Source organism: Henckelia pumila, chromosome 1 (genome assembly GCF_033568475.1).
Source record: "Henckelia pumila isolate YLH828 chromosome 1, ASM3356847v2, whole genome shotgun sequence".
NCBI classification, from domain to species: Eukaryota; Viridiplantae; Streptophyta; class Magnoliopsida; order Lamiales; family Gesneriaceae; genus Henckelia; species Henckelia pumila.
The window spans coordinates 101,389,719-101,413,949 of NC_133120.1; the positions used below are offsets into that span (position 1 = coordinate 101,389,719).

The 24,231-nt window shown below is 35.3% G+C and overlaps 4 protein-coding genes across 4 annotated transcripts; 1 reads left to right on the forward strand and 3 right to left on the reverse strand.

Moving 5' to 3' along the window:
- Positions 1-1,168: 1,168 nt before the first annotated feature.
- On the reverse strand, positions 1,169-5,526 carry LOC140887884 (cysteine-rich receptor-like protein kinase 43). The gene is made up of 6 exons (XM_073295462.1): positions 5,299-5,526; positions 5,055-5,191; positions 4,608-4,818; positions 2,754-2,988; positions 2,484-2,634; positions 1,169-1,753 (listed from the first exon to the last, which is right to left on the reverse strand). Exons 1-6 carry the CDS (start codon positions 5,360-5,362, stop codon positions 1,355-1,357), a joined length of 1,197 nt encoding a protein of 398 aa, XP_073151563.1. The 5' UTR covers positions 5,363-5,526; the 3' UTR covers positions 1,169-1,354.
- Positions 5,527-7,898: 2,372 nt separating this feature from the next.
- LOC140875655 (NAD(P)H-quinone oxidoreductase subunit L, chloroplastic) lies at positions 7,899-10,098 on the forward strand. The gene is made up of 5 exons (XM_073279385.1): positions 7,899-8,067; positions 8,182-8,274; positions 8,372-8,479; positions 9,352-9,446; positions 9,794-10,098. Exons 1-5 carry the CDS (start codon positions 7,936-7,938, stop codon positions 9,939-9,941), a joined length of 576 nt encoding a protein of 191 aa, XP_073135486.1. The 5' UTR covers positions 7,899-7,935; the 3' UTR covers positions 9,942-10,098.
- Positions 10,099-10,420: 322 nt separating this feature from the next.
- LOC140880064 (uncharacterized) lies at positions 10,421-15,564 on the reverse strand. Its single transcript, XM_073284160.1, has 10 exons — positions 14,995-15,564; positions 14,745-14,882; positions 13,751-13,939; positions 12,889-13,026; positions 12,657-12,778; positions 12,412-12,544; positions 11,835-11,964; positions 11,662-11,741; positions 11,274-11,408; positions 10,421-11,163 (listed from the first exon to the last, which is right to left on the reverse strand). Exons 1-10 carry the CDS (start codon positions 15,427-15,429, stop codon positions 10,939-10,941), a joined length of 1,725 nt encoding a protein of 574 aa, XP_073140261.1. The 5' UTR covers positions 15,430-15,564; the 3' UTR covers positions 10,421-10,938.
- Positions 15,565-17,150: 1,586 nt separating this feature from the next.
- LOC140880074 (probable serine/threonine-protein kinase PBL19) lies at positions 17,151-19,108 on the reverse strand. Its single transcript, XM_073284171.1, has 3 exons — positions 18,404-19,108; positions 18,064-18,324; positions 17,151-17,826 (listed from the first exon to the last, which is right to left on the reverse strand). Exons 1-3 carry the CDS (start codon positions 18,695-18,697, stop codon positions 17,314-17,316), a joined length of 1,068 nt encoding a protein of 355 aa, XP_073140272.1. The 5' UTR covers positions 18,698-19,108; the 3' UTR covers positions 17,151-17,313.
- Between the last annotated feature and the right edge of the window lie 5,123 nt (positions 19,109-24,231).

The following is a 24,231-nucleotide window of genomic DNA, read 5'->3' on the forward strand; positions in this document are numbered from 1 at the left end:
ATTGATTTTGGTTTTTTTTTTAATATGAGCAAACAACGCGTGCAGCAAAATACTAGTATATAAAATTTTTAAGTTGTCCAACAAATTTCTGCCACTTCGTTTTCGGCCACTAAAATCCGGTGCCGGGTTTTAGTTGTTATTGTTTTTGATTTTTCGCACTACTAAAACACGGCATCGGGTTTTATTGGTCGGACACAAAGTGAGCATCACTTGTTTGGCAGCTGAAAATTTATATATATATATGTGTGTCTCTTCGCTAACCTATTGATAGATAGCTAACATGAGCGCTGATCATTGCCGAAAATTACAAACGAAAGCAAATACATTGTGTTAATATGAAATTCTACTCTAATTATATATTTATATTAACAAAACTAAAAATCGGTTTAGATACAGAACTTATTTTCCTATTTTCCCTAAAATAAGAACTAAACTTAAGTACTCGTTTCAATAAAAAATAAATAATAATAATAATAAAGAACTATAATACTAATTTTTTACGGCGAATATATTCTAATTAAAATAATTGTTTAAATAACAGTTCTCGATGGTTAAAACAATTTAAATAAAGATTATTTCAAATCACTGGTTATGGACTCGATCTTTAATTGTTATGGGATTAATCAATTAATAAATTTTGAAAATAACAATTAATACCTCCGTCACAAATATAAAAGTTCACAGCTTCATCATCTGGTTTTCATATTTACTATTATTCAACTATTTTTCACCAATAATATATTCACTTCATTATTAATTACTTTTAACCATTTTTTAATCCTGTTAAATCATTCATGAAGCAAGGGTCAAACTTGAAAATTTATTTCTAAAATTTACTTTCCGAATAATTTTTTTTGTTGTGACGTGGAAACCCGCAGCCGCTACCTTTCGGTGCTTTGAGTAAACCCCCGTACTAACGCAACAGTCTGCAAACTACGCTAGTCAGGTAAACCACACTGGGCAAACCTTGTGCGATAGGCTAGTCCAAAAAAGTGTTGACATGAGGAAATCAAACTTCTGACCTCTGGTCAAGAGTTCACCTACTCCACCAACTTGAACACCCCCTTGGAGGCTTCCGAATAACATTTTTAATACGGATAAAACACACGCAAGCTTAAATATAAGTGAGAGCACCAGTCACTAATTGGCTGAACATTCTGATAGTATATATCTTTGAATTCATTTATTCATGCGGACACGAACTTCATGTGTTTCAAAATCAGAAAACCAACGAATAAAAGTGTCAAAACAAGATTCTATACTAATTAAGCCAACAAAATCAATCAAGAATGAATGATAAAATAATATCGCTATACACCAAAAAATATACTTTACAATACATCCAAGAGCCGACCTAATATCGCATGGGACGCTTCCCATGAGGATCATATCTGGTGCTCATATGATCTGACGAACTCGAAGTTGAAGTGGCAGATTGTGTACCTAATGTGGAGCCAAGTGATTGTGAATTCGATGGATCGGAATTAGCTGTACCAGATGATGATGCACCTGGCGTTCGAGTCCTTCGATACCTTGAACCAGGGTATCCAGGTCTTGATGGTTCTTCAAGAGCAGTCAACTTTTTCGATAGGATCAATACAACTCTACCCATGTCGGGTCGTAATTGTGGATCTGACTGCACGCAGAGCAACCCCATATGTATGCACATTCCTATCTGCTCGGGATCTGCAGAGGATGCCAATGCTGGATCCATTATTTTCAAGGCTTCTTGATTCTTGTAAAGCTTGTATGCCTGCAGAGACAACAGCATTTACTAGGGATGATTCTTGACTGGTTTATCACAGTTTTCAACGCAACTTCTTAGCAATTAGCACATAACTACTTATAATAAGAAAGCCAAACAAAACATGAATCGACATTAATCTGATATCTCATGAAGAGATAATAAAGATCTATATGATATCTTCATCCCCCTCCCTTGTTTGGATCAAAATCTGTGGTGACTGGAGCTGTATACAAATTTGATGTGTAATTGACCGAAAGATATGAAATGGTGTGTGAAATAAAAATCACTTCTTCAACCTATTTTTCCTATTTTATTTTGGTTTGTACTTTGTACACATATTTTTTTGGAGCCACTCAAATTCCTTTAGTATTATGATTAAATGTTTATCATTGGATAAAATTCATTTATCTCATTTATTTATACGAAATTAAGTGTATAATTTTCACTATCCTGATCACTAGTGCTAATAAAGAACAAAACTATGTTGTTATAGAATTTGATTTATATTTTTTCTATTATTCATAAGTTATTAATTGTGGTTTCATCATGTCGAAAGAAAGGTGCTTTCATTTCTTTAACAGAGTTGAAACCAACCTCAACTTTCAATTCGTTTATGTGATTCTTCCAAATTCAAAATCGTTCAAATCAAAACAATGTACTATATTTGCCTTGCAATTATTTATTTCAAAATTAAAGTTTTACATTTCCCAGAAAAACAAAACAAAAAAGTTCTTACCCATTCAAGTAGGTTCTTTGAATCAGGATCTCGGGTAAAAGGTGAATTTTTCTCTCCACTTATGAGCTCCAGAACCACAACCCCAAAGCTAAACACGTCTGCCTTAATAGAAAGAGTGCCATGCATGAGATACTCTGGTGCCATATAGCCACTGTGACCAAATTAATGCCTTAATTTTTTACGCACCCAGCAAATGTAGTTGGAAGGAGAACATAAACACAAAGCAAAATGCAATATAGCAAGATAAATTTAACTTCCGAGAGAACATACCTGGTACCAGCTACACGTGTATTAATATGTGTTTGATCTTCAGGAAAGAGATGTGCCATGCCAAAATCGGAGATCTTTGGAGCCCATTTATCATCAAGTAAGATGTTGCCGGCTTTGATGTCCCGGTGTATGATACGGAAATGGGCCTGCTCGTGAAGATAAAACAAGCCCTTTGCCATACCTATTATCACGTCTAGCCTTCGCTTCCAGTTGAATGCTTTGCGTCTATCAGAGCCTACAGAGTACCATATCATATATTGTCATTATTTCAGCTATCTTACTTCAAGTTGAGGACTATCCTAGCCAAAGAGTTTGATTAAACTTTGGGTGACAGGGAGAATTTGGCATGGAAATTGCTCGACTTAAAGAGGGTTATGTAGTTTCAGAACATGTATATGTCTAGAATCTCCTAGAAGAGATCAGAATTATTGGGTGAAAGCCAAAGAAAACTCTATGGATCCAATTCACAAATTGAGTGTGACAAAGTTAGTCAAGTAGTACCGTTGGAAATATAACCCATCTAAGCAAGACCACTGATAGAATTTGCAGGAAGAAAGTGAGCTAAATTATGAGCATCCCAAAAAAGAAGCGAATGGACGCAGTATGCTGAATTCTTTAAATACTAGTGCTTAAAGAGAAACTCTCACAAAGTCTTCTACTTTGAGAAAACTCCAAATCATGAGATAGAATTGTATAAAATGCAGATTAGGCAAGCTCGATCAGAAATTGAACCTATGTGGGGATCTGGTTACACGGCGAAGTGAAAAACAAATATTAGCGTCAATATCAGCACTGAAGCGGAGTTAAGATCAATGTCGTGTTGCTGTTCTGAAAGCATGCGTCCAAAAAACTCCTCTGTGAGCAAAGGATTTGGGAAGGGAAACTACTGAATATGTTCATTGTGATGACACAAATGTGAATTATGACAGTGAAAACAAACCTATTCACAAAGAGAAAACTAAGCGCATGGAAACCAATTTTCAGTTCATCAAAGAGAAATTGGTGGAGGTATCATCAAAGTAATCTACATTTCAACAGAACTCCTAAGTGCAGACAATTTAACCCAGGAACCTACCTCTGAAGAAAAAAAGTTTGAGCTTTGCATGAAGAAAATTCACAGCCACGTGAAGGAATATAGAATTAAGAGACTGATTCATGCTATGGGTAGAATTAAATGCCATTTTTCTAGGAGTTCCAGTTCTATGGTTAGCTTTCTTTCTGGCTGCTTATTATTCCTGTTTCTAGCGTTTGTTTTCATTTAGAATTGTAACTGTGGAGGATTCGACTTCTTGTAAAGGCCATAGAATGCATAGTGCCGCTACTGAAAATCAATATGAAAAATTCATTTCTATAAAATATCAGATATCATGAATAAAGATGCAAATATATTTTATGGATCAATTCCATCGTATATAAGTTGATTTTACCCTATATCTTCAAACTCATAATGTACTACCACCAAAGTTTAAATCATTAAAAGATTTTAAAAAATTTAATTTCATTTGAAATTTGTTGGAAAAGAATGAAAAAACAAGTTAATGTAATGAAATGATGTAATAGCAAAGGGGAATTAGTTGCTTTCAAATAAATGCAACATCAGTTGCATTCATCAAGATTCCACCTACATCAATATCAATAATATAGCATTTCATCAACATTCTGATCCCTCAGGCAACAAATCACTTCTAAACCCAACTTCATTTGCATCAATTTTCCAATTATAAAGATGGGATTAAAAATTAATCATATTTTCTCTTAAATGGCCGATTGAAATTTCTCTCTGCACGCAAGGTGGAGGTAAACACAAAATCTAAAACGTGAAAGAAAGCACGAGTGAATGACTGAAGAACTTACTAAATATATGCTTGTCAAGGCTTTCGTTCGCCACATATTCATAAACAAGCAAATTTTCTTCACCATGTACACAGTACCCCAACAAATTCACCACATATCTATGCTGGACACGAGCCAACAGCTTTGCTTCAATTTTAAATTCTTTCTTCCCCTGAGTTGAGCTATGCGACAGTTTCTTCACTGCTACTTCTTTTCCATCAGCTAATTTCCCCTACAAAAATTCGTATACCCAGAAATACAAATCAAGATTTATACACAATTCATACTTTTGTTCATCAAAAAATTGATATAAGCTAATTGAGATTATTCCCACAATTTAGAAGTTCCATTTCACGGTTTCACCCCTTAGATGTCAAAAAGAGCAGAACAAGGCCGCGGAGCTAAAGGGTCCTAGGCACTTCACAGTTCACTCCCAAATCCAAGCGCAAAAGGGGTATATAATCTCACCTTGAAAACCGGACCAAAAGCCCCTTCACCGAGCTTTTGACTGGGGTTAAAATTCTTCGTTGCTGAAACAAGGGTTTCAAAAGAAAACAGTTTTTGCTCCTGCGCTGCAATTCTCTCCAAGTCGTCCTCGTCTTGGCCTTCGGAAGTTGATCAATCAAACAATAAAATTCCACAAATCTCTTCAAACCCATTAAAAAATTGAAACAGCTGCAAAATGCAATTCACTCCCAATTGAAGAAATTACCTCTGCTTGAGTTGGATAACCATGGCTTAACCAGGTGCTGGAAAAAGCCTTTAACTTTGGTCATTCTATCATCACTTGGGGATCATCAATCAACATTTGACGAAATATTTCTATGTCTGAAACTATAATCGGAACGTCGAACTTCTGAATCATGGTCAAATTCATTTACTATGAATCCCCTAACTCGTTTTTGCGTGTGAATTTGGCGTCACTTGTACGGGCGTTGACTTTGCATGGATTTTGAAATTGAATTTCCAAAGTCATGCACTATGATGATAGTTTTATTGTTTATAAATAAATAATATATTAAGTCGTTCTGTTCACGGTATTACTAATATATGTATAACTCATCTCATTTCATCCTATGTTCTTCTAATCATATTATTTATCTATATATTAATTATTTATTTTACATCAATCAAATCATTAATTATTTATCTCACATCAATCAAATCATCTACCCCTTATAAATAATATAATTTTTATTTTATTTATTGTTAAAAGGACAAAATAGTCATTTAACATTTTTATATAAAATTTAATCAATCAAATCAAATAAACCATAATCTATCAATAAAATCCAATACAATTTTAACTATCATTTCTTATTTATTTTTTATTACATTATACTACTTATCTATGTATTACTTATATTATAACTCAAACCAAACGGTCTCTAAATATTAAATTAATATCTTATTTGTTTATATATTATTACAACATTTTTGGTATTTAAGAAGTGATTTTGAAATTAGTCAACACAAACATATTTAAAATTTTGGATTTGAAATTCATTAATTCAAAGGTAACCTGATAGTTCATGTTAGAATCATTTTTCCTCAAAATACTAATTCTTCGTGATATCATCATTACTTTAAAAAAAAACACCTACAACCCACAATTTTTTTTTAAAAAAAAATTCAAAAATATCAGCTTTAGATAGATAATTATAATTGCTCTAATACAAAATTATTTTATATCAAACTTTTAATTTATATACGTCCATCCATGTCATGAAGATCTACTAGTATTAGTAGTTGTTTACATATGTATATGTAATCAATTAAATAAGCTTGATTATACTTATTTTTATTTTTTTTTTGTGACGTGGGAACCCGAAGCCGCTACTTTTCGGTGCGCTCTGGGTAAACCCCCGGACTAATGCAATAGCATGCAAACTACGCTAGTCACGTAAACCACACTAGGCAAGCTCTGTGTGACAGGCTAGTCCAAGAAGGTGTTGGCAGGGTGAATCGAACTCATGACCTATGATCAAGAGTTCACATACTCCACCAATTTGGACATCCCTTAGGGCATGATTGGTACGTTAGAATGGAATAATGAAGGAATGTAATCAACTTTGGAATTGAATGACAATAGGAATGAAATGATACTTTTATTTCATTCCAATTATTGGTATCGAAAAAATTGAAAAGGAATGGAATGAAATTATTTTAATAATCAAATATTTTTAAACAAAAATAAAAAAATAATTATTACTCATATGTGTTATTATTATTATTATTATTATTATTATTATTATTAAATAATAAATTAATAATATTATAAAATTATTCTATTTAATTTAATTTAACTTATATATTAATATGAATAATTTTTAAATTATTTTTTAATGCAATAATATTTTTTAAAATAATAAAAATAATTAATTATCATAATAATTAAAAATAATAATAAATAATATAATATATTTTTATTATAATAATAATAATAAATAAATAAATAAATAAAATTTTAATTAGTATTTTATAAATAATAATAATAGATAAATAAATAAATCATAATACTAATAAGGATTTATACGTGATAATAATTATTATACATAATAGTAAAATAATTATATAATAATTTGTTGTTTTACATATAATATTAATTATTATTATTATTATTATTATATATGGTTAGATTGTTAGAAATAAACTAAATATAGAAGAAAATATTTTACAAAAATAAAAAGGGAGAGTGAGAATTTTTGGATGGAATGACCATTCCCATGAACATGGGAAAAACATTTCCATGAGAATGGTCATTCACATTCCAAGGGTCATATTAAACATAGGTATGAGGATGAGATGGGAATGCTCATTCCATTTCCATCTCATTCCTTCATACCAATCATGTCCTTAGTGGCTTGATTATCCTTATTCGATGCTAACTATACATGCATGAGATGCATATATAATATTATCATTCCCGTGTGAAGAACCTTGTCCACAAGGTTCACATATGTTCGGGGTAATTGCATCCACACCCCCTGTGAAAAGTCTAAAAGACATAAAACCCCTTAAGAAATATTAATAGGTTAATGCATCCCTGAGTTTTTTAAAATGTAGCATATTTCACTCTTATGTTATACAAACTCGGGCACATTTATACCCTCTCATAGGGGTTTTTATGCTAATTTTTTTAAAACATAGGGTTTAACATGCTATTAATTTTACACATAAGGTTTTATGCCTATGAGTTTGGATGCAATTAGCCCAATTTTCATATGTTCACATATATTTTGGCGTGCGGGTGTTTTATTTAATTTAATACAATAAAAATTCCTAAAATATAGCAACAGAAAAATAACCAGAAAAAAGATAAGGAGACGAAACAATATTTGGCTGAGAAATGAATTCATTTAGCCCTCGCATCCCCAGGGCTCTGCCATCTCTCTCCCATCCCAGCAAGCCTAAATCCCCTTCTTCCTCCATTTCTTGCAGGCAAATTCAATCCCATTTTTCTCCCAACTCCTCCACTCAGGTTTCAACAATCTTTCGCAATTTTTATTTTTTTTAAAAAAAAAGTTTGGACCCCCAAGAAAAAGATTGAATTATCATTGCTAAAGATTCAAATTTGCGCCTTTCTTTGTAATAGGGAAGAACAAGTTATATCAACTCGAAGATAATCACAGATTCCGTGGCTAAAATCCCTGGTTTGGCAGTTCAAGTTGGAGCTCTTCTGGGGACTGTAGGATGGATTGTGTTAATTGCATATTTGTAAATTTTCAGGTTAATTTGTTGAGATTTTATTTCAGATTATTTTTTGTTGATGGATGCGTGTTCAGGTTGCGGAGCCGGCTTTGGCAGTGACGGGAGTGAACGATGAAGAAGATTTGATCGTGGTTTTGATCCAGTTGGGAATCGCAGCTTTCATGTATTTCATTGTGGCTCCGGTAAATATCAATCGTAATGGATTAAGCTAGTGTTTGGAAAAAGCTTCTAGAAAACACTTTTTCGTTGAATTTCAAAATTGCCAAGAAGTGCTCTAAATATTTGAGAGATCTTTTGCAAAAGCATTCTCAGAATTTCTTTAAAAAAAGACGATAAGTGACTTCGTAGAAGTAGAAGCTGTAACACCCCACTGTATCAAGACGGGTCTTTTCAGCGTGCTTATGTATGCACCTTCTTGATATGAGCAGTACATATGAAATCTTTTAAGCCCTCCTCAACCATGTAGTCTCATACCTACACAGTCTCAGAATCCCCTCTCATTCCGGCACGGGCCCACCAGCTTCCGCTTGGTTCGTCCCCGAACCATACCGTACTAAGAGAGGTCGACTCTGATACCATTTGTAACACTCCACTGTATCAAGACGGGTCTTTTCAGCGTGCTTATGTCCTCACTCACACGCACCCTGGAAAACTTCCCAGGGGTCACCCATCCTATAATTGCCCCAAGTCAAGCACGCTTAACTTTGGAGTTCTTATGTGATGAGCTTCCGAAAAGAAGATGCACCTTCTTGATATGAGCAGTACATATGAAATCTTTTAAGCCCTCCTCAACCATGTAGTTCCATACCTACACAGTCTCAGAATCCCCTCTCATTCCGGCACGGGATCGGTTCATTCATGTCTCCCTCCGCCTAGAAGCCTTTCAGGAGTCGCTCATTGTCCGTGCAACCTCTTGGCACCGGCGATCACTCCCTGCCTCTTCAGCCCCGGGCGTCACAGAAGCTCTCCCTGACACTCCCTGATATCGGAATAATTTAAGTACCAAAAGCTAGAAAGAGTGTTTTGGTAGTAACTAAAAGCATTTGTTTTGCAGCCCATCATCATGAATTGGCTTCGGGTTAGATGGTACAGGAGGGGCCTTTTGGAAATGTACCTGCAATTCATGTTCGTTTTCATGTTCTATCCGGGGTAAGTTTCCTCCCTACAATTGGTATCTCTTGATTCTCTGTTGTGGACCACGTAACAAGCTCCTACAACAACTATTTAGTATCCGTCTCGTTTTAAGAAAATTGTCAGTTCAGATTGCAATGGTAATAAATTGGATCACATAATCATTTTAGATTTTCATTTTCAACAATAGGACAAGAGTATCACATATTTTGTTCTTAAAATAAGTTTTTTTTAACTACATATAATATACGTGTGTCATTTGCTTTCAAGCATGAAACATGGTTGCTGAATAGAAGAGCTTGAGTGGAAAATGGTATTCTTAAAAGTTTAGTACGCTAAAAATAGCAATGTTTTTCTATGTGGAGGGTATTGCTGTGGGCGCCATTTCTCAACTTCAGAAAGTTCCCTAGAGATCCATCAATGAAGTATCCTTGGTCCGTACCAGAAAATCCTTCGGAGATTAAAGGTGGATTCTTGAAGTACCCATGGGCTCAACCAGAAGACTATGACTAATATTGTACTTTTTTTTTTGTGATCATATTTGAATTCATTGCAACATACAAGGAGCTAGCTTTTTGATATTTTGCAATATGGTAATGTAAAGCTAAGCGTAGATTCGGATGGATTTGTTTAATACCGTAGATTCAATTTATTTGGATGATTTTATTTACGGCCAAGATGATTGTGCTTGAAAAAATTAAAAAAACTGAAAATCGAAAGTTATGTCTAACAAATAAGCGATCCTATTCCTAGGACTAACTTTTTACCAAAATCAACAGAAGAGACATCGCATCAAACTAGTGTTTTCGTATCAATTAGATTAAACCAAAGCTAACACAAAATCTAACTTGTTTTTTTTAAAAAAAATTGATTTTTTTTAAAAATCAAAGCCAAGAATCACTTTTTGTTCTAGTAATTACAAACACTCTCTAAGACCAGGATTGTGATTAATTCCAATACACCAATATACACACACATTAAATATTCTCAGATTAATTTATACGGGACATTCATGTAATGTAAACAAATAATAGGACAAAAGTACAGCATGAAAAGAGCAAAAGAGCATATAATATCAGAACATCGATTATTCTACATGACACCCCAACACATGGAAGGACAGACAGCTGCTAAAGTTAATCATTTACAAAAAAAACTAAACAAAAACTAACACAAGTACACAACTAAACACTCTTGCTAAAGGGAAAACATATTCATTCCGTGTGGGCATGGCATTTTGAAAAATAATAACGAAAAAGGCTGAAACATTAGTGCTGAGTTGCGCCAAGTAGCACCTACCCCTGAGCGGCTAAATGTAGGGGGGGAAATAACGGGAATAAAATTGGTTCCAAATTGTCGATTTGATAACTTCCATAATTTCTATTCGAGTTAACCCAGCATCACTTTCTATTGCATAAAAACCTGTAGCTCTTCCGCCACTTTATTTCAGGCAAATATAGGATAAGTATTCCGAAACCTTTTTGTTTTTAATCACCAATCACCATTTTGTTCAGAAGGAATGCTGGTCGTTGAATAGGGCAGATAACTTGTTCCAATCCAACACGTTAAGGCTTGGATAGAACACCGCGGCTCCCACAGCTAGTATCACAACAGTAACCGCCATGGTTTTCACGCAACCACGGCCACTTGATAGCTTTCCTAATATTGTCTTACAATATTTATCCGCATCCTTGAAGAAAGCTTGGTGAGCATCTTCACTCAATGCTTTTTCATTCTGTAAATTGAAATGGTTAAACCCATGAGTTCAGCCCAAATATAGTATCACACTCAGTACATATCGAGAGGTGTGAATACAAGCAAAATCATGACAAGTATCAGACAAACCTTCTGTCTGAAACTTTTCAGAGTTTCAGTGAGTGCTTCAAGAGAAGACTGTTCAGAAGAAAAATTCTTCCACTCCTCATCAAGCTTCCTCAAGGCAGCTACACTGGCCTCTATGTTATCTATATAAATCTTGTCCTGTCAAAATTAATTTTATACTATGAATGATGGAAGTTCAAAGGGTGAACAAATAAAGGAGTGAATGAATTTCCAAAGGAATAGGGCCCTGAAAACCTTTTCTTAAGCAAAAGGACACTGAACAATGACAGAAATGGAACAAACTTAGATAACAATTGTAATTAATATAACGATCAGTTTCAAGTCGCTTTACAAAAGAAACTCAAACATATAATTTTCATCAGACCATTCACATGAAACATAAAAGATTTACCCACTGCTTGAAGCAATCAAGATTCTGAGCTAAACACGAGATGAAGATGTTTGTTGCTTCCTGAGCTAGTGCTGGGATTCCTGAGGAGCATCATTTTTCAAAACTTTTTTGAGAATTCTTGATCACTTTAGAAAGAATCACATAGGTACATATGACTTCCAGTTCAAGATTACCTTCTCCAGCTGCTTTCACAGAGAGAGTTTGTATCTGCAGCAAGGTCTGCTTCATGGCTTTGCTTCCAGAAGAACCAGCAAGCGCAACCTCTTTGAGCATGGGATAGATTGCCTCAAATCTTTCAGTAGCCTATTGTACACAATCAGCAATATAAATGTGGAAGATGGAAAACAGAAGCACGAAGAAAACTAGCCAGAACTGCTTGACACCATGCACATGTCCTTTACTACTCCTACCCATGGATTGAAATTTTTTTACAGCGAGTTCCAGAAACAAATTTTACACACTTTTACAGAGACATTCTCTGAGTGTTCATTAAAATGTTTCAACTTGTTTGATACTTAGAAAAACAAGAACAATTTGTAAAATGAAAACAAGCAATCCACTAATTTTTATCTTCAAACGTAGAAACAAAATTAGCTTTAAATTTGTCAGTGAACTGAAACTGAAGAAATATGGGTCTCCAATAAATTTAGTTTTTTAAAGTACCCAGACTTTTGCTTTCATTCGCCCAGAAGAAAGAAATGTATCAGTCATCGAGTCGGAGCACAAGGAAAGTTTAATCAATTCACCCACCTTAACTCGTGCAGCAGATGCAGGAAACGTTAACCGCAACAGAAGGTCCAGTGATTCTGGTGGCATCAAGCGCTCACCTTTCCTAACAGCACTATTCACTAATACAACGCGAGCTTTAGGTGCAGCCAGTATCCTAAAGTACGGATAGAAGAATTTATGAATTCAAAGCAAAACATTATTAACCCAAAGCACAAAGTTGAGCATCAACATCAATTGCAGGTGTTGAAAGAATCAAGACATTAAACCTTTCAACTAGCTGCAAAACCAAATCCCTACTCTGTGGGTTCGACCCTGATTTTCCTCCAAGGATTGGCAAAATATGATGTGCCCATAGGTACAATCCAACAGCCAGATCTCCTTGACAGGCCTACACAAATGGGTTAAACTTTAGTATGGAATACAAAAGTCGCAGGGAACAAGGATCAGGGGTAGCTTTTGTCAAAATTAATTTCATAAAGATAAATATGATTTACTCACCTGAACTATCATCCATATAATAATTGGGAGCTTATCTTGTCCTTGATATTTCGAATTTTGCATGAATTTTGGTAATACATTTAGTAGCGCGTCAGGTTTCCGCCGTAATACCATTGCTAAAACTAAAAAGATGGCAACCTGCAATATTAACAATCAGTATGTACCAGAAGGCTAGATGAGATGACAATGCTCAGAATCAACAATATGTTATGGTATGCTGTTATTAGGAAGTAAGCCATGAGACTATATTGAGTAATTAAACTGGTATATTGATTCCCAAGAAAAATCTATAAGCATTAAGTAACATTGCCCTTGATAAAAACACGAATCTTGTACAAAATTGATCAGTCGGATGTCCAACCAATATATTAGATAAAAATAGGAATGTAGTCAATAATATGAAGTTTAACTACCTAGCAAAAAAATAAACCTTCTCATGAGTTAGATTCATTTTTGCACTAAAAGTAATGATGTAGCTATATCTCTCTCCATACATATGCAATCTGAGAAACATAATGTTCTTGCTCATAATCGTCAATATGAATGTGCTTCAAGTAAATTTCAATATATCATATGCCACACCCGGACAAATTTTGTTACAAAATTTGGAACTTTTATCGCAAGAGAACAAGATGAATAGTATCAAACACTATCTAAAAGTTATTTATCAACAATAAATACTCCTTCCATAATCCCTCCCGTATTGATTAAGTGTGTATACCTCCAGATGAGTGCCGAAAAAATGAATCTAGGAAACAGCAGTTATTCAGGAAATTTCAAACAGAATATAACTTTACAACGGACATTAGGAGAGAGCGATTCATTGACTGAGATACAGAAAAAGGAGAATCAATCAATATACCTGAGACTTCGAGGATGCTGGCTGTGCTCCTTTCCTTGAGCCCTTGGGCCCCAACAATTGCGTTACCAAGCCAGCAAGAATTCCGTCAAATGACCAGAACACAAAGGTCCCTAATGCGTCATAGGAGAAATTATTAATCCAGTCAATCGAGGTCTTGTAAACGGCTTCAGAAATGTAAGAAACGGGTACCTGCTTGTGAGAATTAAATAATTAGTGAACTTAAATACCAAAGAAAAAAAACTTAAAATAAAAACAAATCAATGCTATAAACACCGATACCAAAGCGATCACGTCATAAAGTTATACTCTATATAACCACGAGAAATAGCAGCAGGCAAATACGATCGGATACCACAGTAAAGAAAGAATGTCGATTTTAAAGAACACCTTAAGTTTTGTCACCCAGAAAAGTTGTTCCAAAATCCTTCTGTCAATTACAAAGAACAAAGAATCTCATAGTTCATGAATTTGAATCATGTATGAAAATTTCGAAAACTCATTTTACCTCTCATTATTTCCAATAATATAATAGGGATCCGTGTGTAAGAAAAAGCCCTCTTTTAGTAAAGCAAGAGATATTAAGAAATGCACGTGAATCATAGTAACTCATAGATAGTTATCTGGCTCTCATTATCAAAATTTTCAATCAGACATCCCAAATAACTCATAGATCAGTTTTGATATAAAGATATCGTTTTCATATGCATAATGGAAGTATGGAACACAAACCACCCAAACTTTACTATCAATATTGACAATTTTGGGGCATATAAACTAATTGCAGGATGTCAATATCTCCCTTTGGGCTTTGACCAATTAGTAAAGCCGGTGAAATTTGAAAAATTATCCATGCAAAATTTTTCAAATAATCGCCAATTCACAGGTACACTACCATTCCGCGGACTAGTGCATGATAAGATTTTCGTAGATTCCCTTTACATAATATTGTAAATGATATAGTCACAGAGATAACAAGAATTTCTGGCTAACTCACATCAGCTATTTTTGCCACCGCAGATTCTCTAAACAGCTTCAGCCACGGGAACTGTGATGCGCTGACCCCGGAAAATGCACGCCCAAAATAATCGGCAAACCTCATCAATTGTATGTCTTGCTGCCCTTCGTACGATCCCTACACACAACACATTCGAAATAAACAAAAATGGAAATTATCCAATTCCACAAAGAGCGAGGAAAATAGAAGACAAAAAAGGTGTTAACAAACCAGTAAATTAACACGTTACCGAAATGTCGGAAAGAAAAGCTGCAAGATCAGAATCGTCGATCTTGGCAGCGGCCTCCGTCAGCGTCACCTTAGGCTTTTTAAGCTTCTTCGGCTTCTCCTTCTTATTCGCCTCCGCAGCATTACTCTGTTTAATATCAATATCAGAATCGCTGTTCTCATCATCATCTTCATCTCCTCCGAAATTCTTCCTCGATCTCAACGGCAACTTATCATCGTCATCGTAAATCGAGGCAGCGGCGCGCTGTGCCTCCAATATCCGGCGCCGTTCTTCCGAGTGCTTCTCCAGGCCCTTGAAAACACTTCCTTTTTCAGGTAAAGCTCCGGATCCGTCCTGTACGGCCTGATTTTTTCGTTGTTTTTTGGCGTAGGAAACTTTCTGCCAGCCATGATCGTTGGCTTCGGATGCGAGGGAAAATGATTTATCTTCTTCCATTAATGCGGGAAAAAAAAATCAGTGAAAATTGGGAGGAGAAAGGGATCGGAGAAAGAGAAAGAAATGGATCGTTTGTCGGAGAAATAACTGATGTGTGTCTTGACTGTGAATCAAGAAATTGACCTCTTTGTTTGAGTAGATAGAAATTTAAGAGGAGAGGATTTTTTTAAAAAAAGGTTTTAAGAGGATATTTTTGTTTTTGCTTCTAGGTAGATATTTTCGAATGATATCCTAATCTCACGTCAAAATTTGTGTTTGAAATTTCAACTTTTTAACATACTTTTGTCATCAAGCCGTATGTAAAATAATAACTTTGAAATATATGTATCTAATTGAGTCAAAAGAACGATTGAAAAAAAAAAGTAAAAACATAACATTTATTTTCATGGCCGTGGCCTAATTCTATCCGAAAAACCTCCACGATGTTTTTGTTTTTGTTAGTAATTGCGGTGACATACGCGATAAGTGTGCTTTTTGGGGACAAAAAATGTTTTCAAATTTTGAAGTTCGATATAATAATTTTTGAAATTGAAATGATAAAAAAAATAATAAATACAGTAAAAAGATATTGGTGAATAAAAGATATTTTAAAATTATTGTGATGAGTTGGAGGGTATTTTACTTCATTTTGTACTATTGTATAAAATAATAATTGATTTTTTTGATTTTATCTCCTTTTTTTCCTTCGAGATGGTTTATGATTTCACAAATAGAAATGTGAGAAAGATGAGAGGAGATGCTACGGAAGCACTAAGAAGGAAAATTTCCAATTGAGATTGAGTTGGGAAGTTACTTTTGGAAAAAAATAAAAGGAGCTGGTGAGAGTGAGATGATTATAAAACCATATGATTATATAGAGCACGAAGAAGAAAAAATTTCAATTGAAACTGACAAGTGAGAATATGGACCGGAGTGGGGAAGTTATTTTTGGAAAAAAATCAAATATAGATGGTGATATGATAGTAAAATCATCAGATGAAATATCTAATATCAAGCATGACAATGGGTGTAAAATGTGGGTGGGAGGGGGGGATTTAAGTTCTATAAATATATATAGATATATTTGTAATAATTAGCAAACATAGGACACGTGTTTTTTGTGTAACAAAATAATTTTGGTTACGATCACTTTTTTATTTGTATATTTCTGGATTTTTTTTTTAATTCTGGTCAACATGTTATTAGGAGAAAAAAATCATGTAAAAAATAAAAAATAGAAGCTAAATGAAAATATGATGAAAATTCTCAAGGCATGAGGTTGATGGTTAGTAGGATAGTTGTTTTTTTTTTTTTTGAGTGGGTAAATGATGTATTTCTTATTTTTTTTAATTTTTTTTTTTGTGGAAGGTAAGGAGAAGGACTAATTAGTGATTTAAAAATCAATTATAAAATAAAAAAATGATTGATTCTATTTTATGAAGAAATAATTAAAGGTGTATTCGAAAAGTCATTAAAAAATAAAAATACCAAAAACTGTTTTTTCTAGTGGGTTTATCTATTATTATATGGTAAAAATTTAAAAATAGTAAAAATATATACAATAAAAATAAAGATAATAAAGATAGTTTGGAGATGTTTAGTCTTTAGAGAAATCAACTCCATCGATGAATATCCAAATCTATTTTCAAAGAATTATTTAATTACATTTCATTTTCCTGATTGCAAATCAACTAGCGTCGTCCGTGTGAAATTAAATTTTTTAGAAACAAAAGTGTAGCGTGTATATAAATGTATATGTATATTGACCAATATACCTAAACAAACAGAGGGGCAGAGAGAGCCACCAATGTACATCGGAATATATTTTTCATCTGGTGGAATTACAAACTTCCCACAAATAAGTTACTTATTCATTGCAAGAAAAAACTCGCTTAAAAATTTTAATCAGTGATCAGCAAATTCATTTCTGGTGACTGATTCTTCTTGCATTATAACTTGATTCAAGATCTCCACCACTTGGCTCATCGCCGGCCGATCTTTCGGGTTCTTGTTGAGACAGCTATCAGCCAATTTTGCAATGGTTCTAGCCGAGTCCGGGGAATACTGATTTTGCAATCGTCGATCGATTACCATGTCAAACCTCTTGGTTTGGGGTGGAAATTGCCTCACCCATTCAATAAGCTTTTGCTCTGCCAACGGAAGGTTTCTTTCCAGTGTCCGCCTTCCCGTGATTATCTCATAAACCACAACTCCAAAGCTCCATATATCACTCTTGATCGTTAGATGCCCCGTCTCTACATACTCTGGAGCCGCATAGCCGCGTGTACCGATTGGCGCGGTGGATACATGAGATCGGTCCCCTGTAGGGCCTTCTCTTGCAAGACCAAAGTCCGAAAGCTTGGCATTGAATTCCTTGTCCAATAGGACGTTGGAGGACTTGAAGTCCCTGTATATCACCTACATTGCAAAGCACGACTATCATCATAAGGACAAATTTTGGACCAAGACTGCACATTGCAATGAGCCATAGGGTGATCAAAGTCGGATGGCCGGTCATATTATACATCGAAGACACCTTCTGGTTCGGTTGATATCATCTGATACTATAATGAAGTGAACTAAACATGAGCTTGAAAATACGTATAAATTTCTTAATTGGGCAGGGGCAGGGGCAGGGGCAGGGGCGATGAGTACCTGTGCTTGCAAACCTTCGTGCAGATAAGCCATTCCTAAAGCAGCCCCGAGAATAATGCGTAGTCTAGTGATCCATGGTATTGTGGGCTTCGCCTTGTTGAAAAGATGATCCTCCAAGCTTTTGTTAGGCATGTACTCGTATACCAATAATCTTTGGATTCCTCTTTCTCCATCGGAGGAACAGTATCCGAAAAGCTTCACCAGATTAGGGTGATTCAGAACTCCAAGGAATTGAATCTCTGCAATCCACTGCTTGTGGCCCTGCATCATCATATACATCTCAAAATTGTAATATTTATCAAGAACTTAGAAGACCAATTGCAATATCGTAATGAATTACCTGCCAACCTTGTGGATCGAGTTTCTTGATAGCAACAACAGTACTGGGTTCTCCCTCACCACTTTCTGGCTTGATCGTACCTTTGTACACAGTCCCGAAGCCACCCTCCCCGATCCTGAGCAATTTGCTGAAATTGCTGGTCGCTTCCTTCAGTTCAGAAACAGAAAATACCCGTAAATCTGCGATGCTCCGATTCGACGGCGCGGACACAGTGGATTTTCTCAACTTCGGGCCTGATTTCCGAGGCATGCCTTCGGTATTTTCTTTGAAGAATATGCACAAACACTTCATCATTTTTTCAAGAACCCAAAAAAAAAAAAAACACTAGTAGGAAAAGAAATGAAAGCCAAAAGGATTGCGAGAAATTGGCTGCTTGTGGTAATGGGGAAACGCACGGAGGAGAAAAAGAAGCAGAAATCAAAGTCTCATCTTTGACTGATTTCGGAAAGCTGGAATACTACCCATCCCAATTCTAATAAATGTGAATCAAAGAAAAAAGAAGCACATTAATTCATCGACGAAATTGCTTCGAGATAGCGAAGATCACAGTAGCAAAATTGATGGTTATAAGGGAGTGTGGGAAAAGAATGAAAGAAGCAATAATTATCTTCTGGGACTGTGTGTGAAGAGGAATTCATGAACAATATGGCTACGCCAAAAATGGGGAAACAGACGGAATCCAATTTCTTCTCGGTCCGCGTCTTTGCTGTATTTTCTTTTGTTTGCCATTAATGCACGTTCCTTTTAGAGTGGATGAGGATCGGCTTGTGGGATACGTCACGAATCTCACGATACGCGTATTTGATGAGGAATGCATTTTACATTTATTCATATTTCTTTCCCTTGTATGAAAATAATTTTTACAATAAGAAAAATTTTTTGGGGGAGGAAAAGCATATATATTATTATAAATCATCGAAGTTATTTAAGTCTTCATTCAAAACATCATAAATAAAATCTGATGGAGAAGTTTAGATCATGGGGCGAGCATAAAAACAAGACTATCTAACAAGATTGTATGCGACTTTATTTGCTTGTGGATGAGTGAAGCGGACTCTGAATGATGGTCTTTGGTAAAGTACCTCATGACACGCAAAGATAATCATATCGAACTCTGAATCATCTTCTCATACAACAAGAAGTTTTTAAAATTTTAGTTTCGCATCTTTCAAATTTTTAAAATTTTAACTTTTTTTTTAATGTCGATGTGATGTTGTAAAATGTCGACGTTGATTGTGACGCCGAATCAGTGTCTTGTTGAACTAGTCGCGGTGGTACACGCGATACATGTACATAAAATAACTGATACAAATTTGTTATGTTTATAAACATAACAGTAAAATTCATGATGCAATGTTGTTGTGACAAATAACATGAAAATGTGGAAAGATGTTTACAGTATTTAAATAATGTAAAAAATTACAAAAAAGTTTAAAAAAAAAAACAACATTGTCGTGAAAAATAACATGAAAATGTGGAAAGATGCTTACAATATTTAAATACTGTCAAAAAAAAAAAGGAATAAAAAACGGATTTTTTTTTATTTTGCAAGTAATCTATCGACTTTGAATTCGTGAAAACATGATCGAGATAAAAAAGAAATTTGTTCAAATTTGAAATAAAACTGCTCCATGGTTAGGGGTGTCAATTCGGGTGGGTTCGGGTCGGGTCGGGTTGACGAAAATAATTTTAAAATTTTCTTCGACCCGAACCCGAACCAACCCGAAAATGTCCAACCCGAACCCGAACCCGACTAACCCGATCAACCCAAACCAACCCGAATTTTTTTATTTTTTTAAACAAATTATTAAATAAAATTCAAAAAACATAATAATAATACTTAATTTAAAACACATAATAATAAAATCTAAACTTATATATAATTTAAATTTGAACTTTTAGTTTTAAAAATTTAAAGTATACTTAATAAAAAAATAAAAAAAATATTTAAAAAAAAATTGTACAAAATAAACATTAAATTTAGAAAATATATTATATGAATATATAATAATTTTTTTTCAAACATACAACGTATAAAAATGTAGTAAATCTATCTTAATTTTATATAAAAATAATAATAATTAAAACTTTCGGGTTATTTCGGGTCAACCCGGGTTGACCCTAACACAACCCAAACCCGATTAATTTTTTCGGGTTAGCTTTTGGGTCAACCCGATTTGACCCAAACCAAAAAACCCCCCAACCCTAACCTGATATTTTTCGGGTTGGGTCGTGTCGGGTTGACGGGTTGGGTTGAGTTTTGACACCCCTATCCATGGTCAAATCATTGCACACGTTTGAAGAAAAGTGAATAAGAGATGATATTTGTAAATTGAAATTTGTCATACCTCAATACCAAAAATAGTTACTATCTCATTCTCAGTCTTAATAAAATAGAACATATAGAAGAGATAAATGATTGACTAAAACTAAAAATCACATATTAAAACTGAAGTTTGAAGTTATAATGATTTAAAAAAACGACGAAGACTAAAAAAACATTATTAATTTTATCTTTTTTACATGCATATAGTATTTGATTAGTTATATTCCGAATTCAACCGAAGATATTTTTTTTTTGCAACGCGATTGAGTAGATCCCTTCAATACTCATCCCACGAGTTAATAGTACTGTTCCATCCTCATCTTTATCAACCACCTACACTCATATGCAACATGCGTCTCCTATCCGATGGAAATTACACTATTCAATGAAATTAGATGGTTTGGATCGACTTCCCCGAATAATGCTACGCCACATGTAGGAACGTTTGGATCCCTAATATGCCTTAAGAAAATAGGATAAGGCGAAGTATTTGGCTTGAAAAATCAGAGAGATAAGCGAGCCCGATTGATCAAAGTAGTGTTTGAAAGAGTTTTTATAAAACACTTCTCAACTTTTTCTTAACAATTATCAGTTTTTTTTAAACAAATTGTTAAGTAAAAGCTGAGAAGTGCTTAATATCATCGACTTGTGAGAAAATGAGTGAAAACTCAATATAATATATATACTAACTGAAAATAGTGATAGTATGCACGTGAATGAAGTTTTTTTAATTAATTAAAAATTATAAATTAATTAATACCAAACTCAGGATAACATGAGGAATCATTTATCGGATTAGTGGGTCTCTTGTGAATATATATTATGAGAAATATTGACTCGATCTATGTTTGAATTGAAACTTGATGTTTTTATATAAAAAAAATATTTTTTTATGAATCAGGTCAAATTGAAGACACATCTCATTATTGGATTTTTTATCTCGAATATCATTAAAATATGATGAATGATTCACCGAATCCGCAAGTGTTTGGTTCATAAGCTAGTTTGCACCGAAAAGAATTATTATCATCATCATCATCATTATTTAAAAATAAGTGATAGGATCGGTTTGAGCGTGACGTTACTCTCTTGAAACTGGTCAACAGGTGAATGCTTACTTCCCAAGCTTAAGTTGATGTAGCAGTTGACTTTTGAATCTACTAAGTTGAGGTGATTCAACTGAACTGCTTTCTTTCTCGCGTGTCTATGTTAATCAATCAACTTTAACCAAGTGCAGAATGAGGTCGACTAACAGATTGAACTTGTTTATGATGGCTCGAATGATTGTGCGTGAGTGTTTGACATAAACTAAACAACTCAATAATTGTTTATGAATGTTCGGAGTTCAATCTCCTGCGTCACCTCTTCTTTTACGTCGGAATGATTTACCTAGAATAATTTGACTATTACAACACTTTTAAATAACTTACTACAAGACTAGGACTTATACTTAACTGCCTATACCAGAAGTCAGAATTGGACTTCCAAAGTTTGGACAAGATGGAACGGTCCGAACCCAGATCGGACGCTCCGAACCCTGCAAGATCGGAAGCTCCAAAATGAAGTTGTTACTTCGGAAGAAAGGCATGATCGGACGCTCCTATCCAAGAACGGACGGTCCGATCTTTCTCAGCCAGCAATTCACGATGACTAAGCCAAGAGTGTTGACAAGTGTCGAGTAGTCATCAGATCGGACGATCCGATCTCGAGTTCGGACGCTCCGATCGCCACGTACCGCTCATGCAAAGATTGGAGGCTCCGATCCCAAGATCGGATGTAACGACCCACGTCCTTCCACCGCATCCCTCCCCAGCCTTAGCATGTGCTCGGACCGCATGGTTCGACGGGCATCGCACTTCATGACCTCCCCACTCCTGGCAGTGGGTTTTATGCCCTCCCCAGCACTTGAACCTTGCACCTCCAGAATAAGTACAAAGATTCTTAAAGTGTTGGTACCAATTGAGACCATGTTATAGGCTGGGGAGGGATGCGGTGGAAGGACGTGAGTCGTTACATAAAAGGGCGCCCTTTTATGTAACGACTCACGTCCTTCCACCGCATCCCTCCCCGGCCTATAGCATGGGCTCGGACCGCATGGTTTCGACGAGCATCGCACTTCATGACCTCCCCACTCCTGGCAGTGGGTTTTATGCCCTCCCCAACACTTGAATCTTGCATCTCCAGGATAAGTACAAAGATTCTTAAAGTGTTGGTACCAATTGAGTTTTTTTGAGCTAGCTCAATGGTACCAGGAATCGTAAAACTTTGTATTTAAGTCTGGGGTACAAGGTTCGATTCCTGGGGAGGGCAAAAACTCCCCACAAGGGGGGAGAAGATCATGAGTGCAAGAATGGTTGGGCCAGCCCAGTCCATTACATCGGAGGCTCCAAACGTAGCCGAGTTTGGGGCTATAAATAGGGGTCTTTGGATTCAGAAATGAATTACGAATTCCTAAGTTTCCTTTTTCAGTTATATATAGTGTGAGGTATACACTTGAGAGTCCTATCAGTTAATAGAGAGGTTCTGGAATAACAAAGGTGTTGTTATAGTCCTCCAGAACGAGCGACTCCAAAGGGCTTACTACGGACGAAGGTATGTCCGAGAATCTTATTAAGTTTTGTGAGTATCTATTTAGCTTAGTTAAGACTTATAGAACTTATGTAGTGATACGGTAAACTTTTGATTATAGGCTTAGAACCTAGGTCCTACTAGACTTGAACTAGCTTAGAGGTACGTACACATTGTCTGAGATTGCCAGCGAGTATACATGTTTATATGTTTCATTTCTGTGGCATTATGATATGGCATGATGTATAATTTACCGCTCTCATATTCATATGTCATGTGCGCATACATATTGTTGAGCCTATTATTTTGTTATACCTGTATTTAGTCTAGAACCGAATGTACAACTATAGCGGTGGGTTCTAGGAGATATTCTAGAACCAGATGTATCGTTATAGTCGGGGGTTCTAGGCGAGTGTGGTTGTACCTAGAGGTTTGATCCGAGCGGTCACATCACTCATTGACGTCAGTTATTTTCATAACTTTTCAAATAACTTGTAGTAACCCGTATCCGAAATTAAGGATTAATTGTAATTAAATCTATGATCATGTTTAGATTAAGTAAAACATGATTTAAAAAATTCTCAATGAATTAACGAAGTCCGGAAATGGATCCAGAACACTCAAAAATAGCCGGGAAGGTTCCGAGTCTTAGACAGGATCGGAGGCTCCGAACCTGGGATCGGATGGTCCGAAGTGTCCAAGTCCGGAGGGCCTGTTATAGTTCGGATGGGCGAAGTTCAGACGCTCCGAACTAGGATCGGACGGTCCGATCTCCCTCATATAAGATAAGATAAAGAATTATTTGATTGGCCAAGACTAGAGTTCGGACGATCCGAAGTCCCGGATCGTACGGTCCGAACAGTTTTATAGCCAGGTGTCCGAAATAATGACGTCATGGATGACGTAATGTAACGACCCACTGTATCAAGACGGG